The sequence below is a fragment of the Cervus elaphus genome, chromosome 5 (genome assembly GCF_910594005.1).
Source record: "Cervus elaphus chromosome 5, mCerEla1.1, whole genome shotgun sequence".
NCBI lineage: Eukaryota > Metazoa > Chordata > Mammalia > Artiodactyla > Cervidae > Cervus > Cervus elaphus.
Window position 1 is genome coordinate 127284812 of NC_057819.1, and position 7646 is coordinate 127292457.

Consider the following 7646-nt stretch of genomic DNA (forward strand, 5'->3'; position numbering starts at 1 on the left):
CCTCAGGTCATCTTAGGTCGTCCCACGCTCCCCAGCATCCATTAGGGATTTCTACGCGGATTTTAACTCTGCTGCCTTAGGTGCAGGCCCCTCTCTTGCACTCATCCATCCAGAGCTCCCCTGGGAAGTCCCAGAGGCTTCTCACCGGGGAGCCTGGGGCCCCTGAGACAGGCAGAGACAGCGTGCCGCAGCATGTGGAATGGTTCACGCGTTTTATTAACAAATGAAATTCCCTCCACAATCCCCCAACCTCTGACTCCAATCTTTCAACACCCAAGCGTACCCCCTAAGTGCCCTCAGGTCAAATTAACTGTCAAGATGCCTCTGGGTCCCTCCAGGACAGGTCGGGGACGGGGCTGGATGACTGGCCGCGGGGAGGCGCCGGCACAGGGGCAGAGGGCCCAGCGGCCTCGCTCACGTGCGTCAGGTCAGTGGACTCGCGCTCCAGCACGCTGCCGCCGTGGGGGCCCCGGGGCGCGACGCACACGCGGCCCGAGGCTCTGCGTGGGGCGCGGCGCAGTAGGCCCGCGCAGATCTCTCGGAAACCCCTGCGGAAGTGCTTGGAGACGAGAGCGTAGACGATGGGGTTGACGCAGGAGTTGGCGTAGGAGACCAGGTGCGAGAGGATACGCAGCGCGTAAGTGGCGCGCGTAAGAGGGAAGCGGCCGAACCACACGCAGAGGATCAGCGCGTGGTGAGGCATCCAGCAGAGGCAGAAGAGTGCGGCCACGATGATGATCATACGTGTCACTTTACGCTTGGCGCGCCGGGCCCCCGAGCCGGCAGCCACCGGGTCGACGGCGCGCCAGAGGTAGCGCAAGGTGCGCGCGTAGGTCAGGCCGAGCACCAGGACCGGCAGCAGATAGCTGAAGACAAAGGTGCAGAGGTCCATGGCGCGGCGGCGCGGCGCGCTCCACGCCGGGTGGCACACGGTCAGGTTGGCTAACCGGGACTGGCGGTAGTAACTCAGGTACGGCCCGGAGAAGAGCAGTGAGAGCCCCCAGATGAGACCGATGGCCGCCATCGCGTTGCGAGGCGTGCGCAACTCGCGGGAGTGCAGTGGATAGCGGATGGCCAGATACCTGCGGGTCAGGCCAGAAAGCGAGACGTCGGGTGAGCCGGCGGGATTCGCGGGAGCAGGGCCGGACGCCTCCACCTCGAGTCCCACACTCACCATCCGGGAAGTTCTCTAGCGCAGCGTAACGCCGCACAGGCCCAGAGGGCGCCACAGCATCCCATCCCGGACACCCTCAGCCGTGCCCAAACGTGGGGCCGGACTCGGCAGCAGGAAAGGCTACTCATTTGTTCTTTCTGAGACTACGATCACTGTCAGACTCCACCCGGGCGGGCACCCGCAAGATTAAACCTACTTCGGGGCTCTGGCAGGCTGTGATGACTCACCAGTGATGTTGCCCGCAGAGGTAGGACCCAGGCGCACTGACGCTCTAAGAGACAGCCTGGAGACGCCTCAGGCAAGGTACAGAGGGGATTTCTTGGAGAACCCGATGCTCTGTAGATCCCACTAGCGCTATGGGGACTGACACACTTGGCCCTCAGTGGAACTGGGGGGCGGGGGGAGGGTGTCCGTGCATGGGAAATGTGGCTTCACCTCGCTGCCTGTCCAGTGAAGGAATGTGAGGACGGAGGGGGTCAGGGAGATAGCAGAGTCAGACCAGGATTCATCCCGGTGTCCTTCCAAGCTTCAGCATTCAGGGGGACCCTTGGGCCCACTCCTCTCCTGCCCTTGACTCCAGGCCTGTTGGTAGGGCGCAGAGGTGGGGTGGGGTAGGGTGGGACCAACCTAGGGTCCCTCGGGTGGGCTTGCTTGGAGTTTGGCGTGGGCCCTCACCAAGGGCCCAGATTCTGCAGTCGGGGCCAGAGTAGTCTGTGCCGAGCAAACTGTGGTTTGGAGGCCAGAGACTGTGGTTTGGCGGCCAGAGAGATGGAGGTACCTGAGCTTGACGAGAGGAGTCAGACTGCTGGCTTCAGGCACGGGGTTACAGGACAGGCCACTCTGAGCAAATCACTTCTAAGCCCAGTTTGGTCTCTGAACTGGGTACAGCAATCCCTCCTGTCCCAGCCTCCCAGGGGCCTTGACCCTCAAAAGAAACTCAGCATGGGAAAACGCTTCATACCCGGAAATGCTATGCTTTTTCAGACAATGATGGGCTGAAAAGCTGAGGTGCTGAGTTCCTGAGGAGCCTGGAGTCCCTGAGGAGGCACCTAACAGACACCAAGGTCCCCCATTCTCCTTCCTCATTTTCCTCCAACACACCTGCTTGTCTTTCACTCCCTCCTGGTGCCCCTCCCTTCCTAGCCTTCTTTCTCTCCTCTCTGCACATCTCTCCTTGACCCTCAAGTCCAGCCCCCTTCCTCAGCCCCAGCCTGCGTGCCCGACCCCCTGGGATGCCAGCTCACCGGTCCAGGGAGACGGCGGCCAGCGTGAAGCTGCTGGCGTGCATGGTGAGGAAGATGAGGAAGTGCACCGCTTTGCAAAGCAGCGACCCAAACACCCAGTCGTCCAGGGTGTAGATGGTGGCCTGGAAGGGCACGCAGCATAGGATGAAACAGAGGTCGGCCACGCCCAGATTGAGGATGAACAGGTTGGTGGTGCTGACCGCCTGGCCACCGCGAAGCAGCACGGCCAGCACCAGTGCGTTGCCTACGGTGCCCACGAGGAAGATGAGCGCAAAGAGCGTGGGCACGATGACCGCCTCAGGCTGCCCGCTGCCCCCGCCTCCCGCCTCGCTCGTGTCCTCGGTGTCCAGGCCACCCGAGCCATTCATGGTGCCGCCGGCCCCGGGGCTGCCTGGGCTCTGGCAGCCGTCTGGGTCCTGGCGAGCGCGCCGCTCCGGGGGCTCCAGCCGCCGCAGCGCCCGGCGCGACTCGGCGGAGCTGCGGGCGGAGTGAGCCTCGCAGCGGCTGGGGCAGGAGAAGGGGGTGCGCTGGGATCAAGGGGAGGAGCGAGCCGCCGAAGTGGGGGATGATCCCGCTGGCGGCCGACCGCGCCGGGGGAAGGGCTGCCCAGGGGCCCCGGTGCGCCCTGGCCAAGGCACAGGCAGCCCACCCCGGGGTCGAGGGCCGAGCGCGTTTCTGCTCCCCGGCCCTCCGGCGTCGTCGGCGCGCTCCAGCCTCCGGCTGCGGGCTGTACCGAGCTGAGCAGCGAAACGATCTCCCGGGCAGACGCCGGAGGGACCGACCGCAGGGACCTGCGGGTGCGCCTGCCGTCTACACAGCGCGCTTCTGTGCTTCCCTGCAGCCTGGCGGGCGCGCCGGACCTCCCGGGGCAGGCTGGGGGGCGTCCTCCAGAGAGTTCCAGGTGCCCCCTAAAGTGTGGAGGTGGGGGTGACGAAGAGTGGGGGCGGATTGGGCGGGGGGGCTGCAGTTTTCCCGACCTGGCGAGTGGGATGCCATTGGCGCGTGCTCCACGCCTCTTCCCGCTTTTAATTCCCAGGAGCATCGCGCCTCACAGGAACCCCAGGGAACAGAGGAAGGAAAGGTGGAAGGATTTCGTTCCCTTCTCCCCCCTCCTGAGCGTTTCCCACTTCAGGTCAGTCCAGTAAAAGTTTACTGAGCATCTTCTGTCTGTCAGGCTCCGTTCCTGGCGCCCTGCCTCCGTTTCCTCAATATTACAATATGGGCTAATAACACCTTCTAGAGGGCTCTGATGAGACTGGGAGGAGATGTATGTGTGAAACCTGAGGCCAGTTGGTAGAATCTGAACGAATCAAACTCTTCTCTTTTTCCTTACTCTGTTCAGATATCCAACAAGGTGAAATAAAAAGGAAACACAAACCAGCAGAACTGAGACTTCCCCAGTGGTCCAATAGTTAAGACTCCACACTGCCAGTGCAGGCGGCCAGGGTCATGGAACTCAGACCCCGCAGGCCACATCTAAGACAGGCACAGCCACATTAAACAAACAAACTGCAGCAGAGCTATTGATATGCATCAGCAGCATTTTCTGAGATAGCCAGGAGGGTGTTTAGGTTGCAAAAACACTTAAATATTTATTTATGATGTTGATATGTTGGTGGTTTAGTCGCTCAGTCGTGTCCAACTCTTTGTGACCCCGTGGACTGTAGCCTGGCCAGGCTCCTCTGTCCATGGGATTCTCCAGGCAAGAATACTGGAGTGGGTTGCCATTTCCTTCTCCAGTCCTGTTCCTGGGTTCCTAGTCAAAAACTTCCTTTTTCCACTCCCCCTAACCCAGAACCTCAGCCTCAGGAGCCCAGCTGCTTGCTCCTCTCAGTAAGGAAAGCTTATTCACACCTCTACCCTGCCTGCTTATTCCTGGATTAGGAAGATAATAACCATTCATTTTTCTGAGATGCTTGCCATTCATTTATTCAATACACATTTATAGAGCACCTACTCATTTCCAGGCACTGTTCTGGGTCCTTGGGACTTACCAGTGAGCTCTACAAAGATCAAGGCCCTTTGTGAGCTTCCTTTCTAGCAGGGGAGAGAGACAATAAATGTAACTCAAGTTATTAATCAGTTGATAAGTACTTGCAGGAAAAGTAAATTATAGAGTGAGGGAACTAGGAGTACTGGAGTGGTGGTGATGGTGCAATTGAAAATGTGGTGGTCAAGCAGACCTCATTAAGAAGGTAACATTTGAGCAAAGACTTGAATGAGGAGAGGGAGCTAGCCTAGCTGATATCTAAGGGACTTGAATTCCAGATAGAAGAGCCAGTGCACAGGCCCTAAAGCAGGAGTGTGTTTGTGTCCCTAAGCAAGGAGGAGGTATGGCTTGAGTTGAATGAACAAGGAGATTGGTAGGAGAGACCGTGAGAGGCACAGCATGCAGGATTTTTTCCATTGTGAGGAAGGCTTCTAGTCGGAGTAAAAAGAGAAGCCATGGCAGAGTTTTGACTAGAGGACTAAACATGATCTTACTTTAAAAAAAAAAAAAAGGCTTTATTGCAATATAATTCACACACCATGCAGTTTACTCATATACAGTGTTTATTTGCTTTTTAGTATAGTCACTAAGTTGTGCAAACATCACCACAATCAATCTTAAGACATTTTTGTTCCTGCCAAAAGAAATCACCTTTTAACCGGAGTCCACCACTCTTTCTGTCTCTATGTATACAATCTCTTTTCCAGCCACCCACAGGATTTTCCAGGCCATTTTCTCTTCCAGGGGCTCTTGCCTACCCAGGGATCGAACCCAAGTCTCTTGGGTCTCCAGCTTTGCAGGCAGACTGTTTACCACTTGAGCCTTTAGGGAAGCTCTAAAAGGTTCTTGCTGTCAGTTAATTACAGGTTGGAGTTTCCAGAAGGGCATTTTCTTTTCTTGATAAGCACTCCTACACTAGCCCCGAACTTTCCCCGGGCTCCTCTTCCCCACTTGAATCTATAGCTTTGCCTGCTCCAGACATTTTATATGAATGGAATCACACAAGTGACCTTTTGTGTATAACTTCTTTCACTTAGCCTATAGTTTTCAAGATTCATCTGCAATGTTATCAGTAAGTACTTCATTCCTTTTTATGGCCAAATAATGTTCCATTGTGTAATAATTACATTTTGTTTATCCAATTCATTTGTTGATAGACATTTAGGAGACTTTTTTTTTCCCCCTTCTCCCCACCACCCCCCCTTGCCATCACCCCGGGCCATGTAGGATCTCAGTTCCCTAACCAGACAAGATTGAACCAGTGCCCCCTGCTGGTTCAGAGCAGGAAGTTTGGAGTCTTAATCACAACTACCGGGGAAGTCCCATACTTACTTTTTTTTTTTTTTCCATACTTACTTTTTTAAAAAAACTATTATTTTTTTTACTTTGCCAACAAAGGTCAGTCTAGTCAAAGCTATGGTTTTTTCAGTAGTCATGTATGGATGTGAAAGTTGGACTATAAAGAAAGCTGAGTGCCGAAGAATTGATGCTTTTGAACTGTGGTGTTGGAGAAGACTCGTGAAGAGTCCCTTGGACTGCAAGGAGATCAAACCAGTCCATCCTAAAGGAAATCAATCCTGAATACTCATTGGAAGGACTGATGCTGAAGCTGAAACTCCAATACTTTGGCCACTTGATTCGAAGAACTGACTCACTGGAAAAGACCCTGATGCTGGGAAAGACTGAAGGCGAGAGAAGGGAAGAACAGAGGATGAGATGGTTGGATGGCATCACCAACTCGATGGACATGAATTTGAGCAAGCTCCGGGAGTTGGTGATGGACAGGGAAACCTGGCGTGCTTCAGTCCATGGGGTCGCAGAGTCGGACATGACTGAGCAACTGAACTGATAATTTTTTAATTTTTTAAAAAAAACTTTGGCCATATTGTATGGCTTGTGGGATCTTTAGTTCTCCAACCAAGGACTGAACCCGCGCTCTTGGCAGTGAAAGTGTAGAGTCCTAACCACTGGACTACTAGGGAATTCCCTAGAAATTATTTTTAGTCATGGTAAAATATAAAAAGTTTGCCACCTTAAACATTTTGTGTGCAGTTCAGTAGTGTTAAGAATATTCACATTGGTGTGCAACCAATCTCCAGAACTTTTTGATCTTGTAAAACTGAGACTCTATACACATTAAACACTATCTCGCCATTGCCCCTTCCTCCAGCCCCTGGCAACCACCATTCTACTTTCTATGAATTTCACTATACTACATACCTCATATAAGTGGAATCCTACCATGTCTGTCTTTGGATGACTGGCTTACTTAGCACAATATTTTCAAACTTCAATCATGTTGTAGCAGTGTCAGAATTTCCTTCCTTTTTAAGGCTGAATAATATTCCATTGTAGGGATTAGACCATATTTTGCTTATTCCTTGAGGGCCACTGAGTTGCTTCCATCTGCTGGCTATTGTTAATGCTGGTATAAACGTTGGTGTACAAATATCTCAAGACCCTGCCTTTAGTTCTTTTGCACATACACCCAGAAGTGGAATGGCTGGAGCATATCGTAATTCTTTTAATTTCCTGAAGAGCTGCCACACTGTCTTCCACTGTGGATGTACCACTTTATATTTCCACCAAACGTGCTGCAGTTATAATTTCTCCATATCCTCACCAATACATGTTATTTTCTAGTACTGTTATTTTAACAATAGTAGCCCTTCTAATGGATGTGAAGTGATGGCTCATGGTGGTTTTGATTTGCATTTCCCTAATGATTCATTCAGAAAACTAAGATCATGGCATCTGGTCCCATCACTTCATGTCAAATAGGTGGGGAAACAGTGCAAACAGTGTCAGACTTTATTTTTTTGGGCTCCAAAATCACTGCAGATGGTGATTGCAGCCATGAAATTAAAAGACGCTTACTCCTTGGAAGGAAAGTTATGACCAACCTAGATAGCATCTTAAAAAGCAGAGACATTACTTTGCCAACAAAAGTCCGTCTAGTCAAGGCTATGGTTTTTCCAGTGGTCATGTACGGATGTGAGAGTTGGGCTGTGAAGAAAGCTGAGCACCAAAGGATTGATGCTTTTCAACTGTGGTGTTGGAGAAGACTCTTGAGGGCCCCTTGCACTGCAAGGAGATCCAACTAGTCCATCCTAAGGCACATCAGTCCTGGGTGTTCATTGAAAGGACTGATGCTGAAGCTGAAACTCCAATACTTTGGCCACCTCATGCGAAGAGTTGACTCATTGGAAAAGACCCTGATGCTGGGGGGGACTGGGGG

General features: G+C 52.9%; 1 protein-coding gene across 1 annotated transcript; it reads right to left on the reverse strand.

Moving 5' to 3' along the window:
- Positions 1–218: 218 nt before the first annotated feature.
- GALR2 (galanin receptor 2) lies at positions 219–2885 on the reverse strand. The gene is given in 3 exon segments (XM_043900977.1): positions 219–400; positions 403–1082; positions 2419–2885. Coding segments are annotated over 3 exon segments (1152 nt in total). The 5' UTR covers positions 2787–2885; the 3' UTR covers positions 219–296.
- Between the last annotated feature and the right edge of the window lie 4761 nt (positions 2886–7646).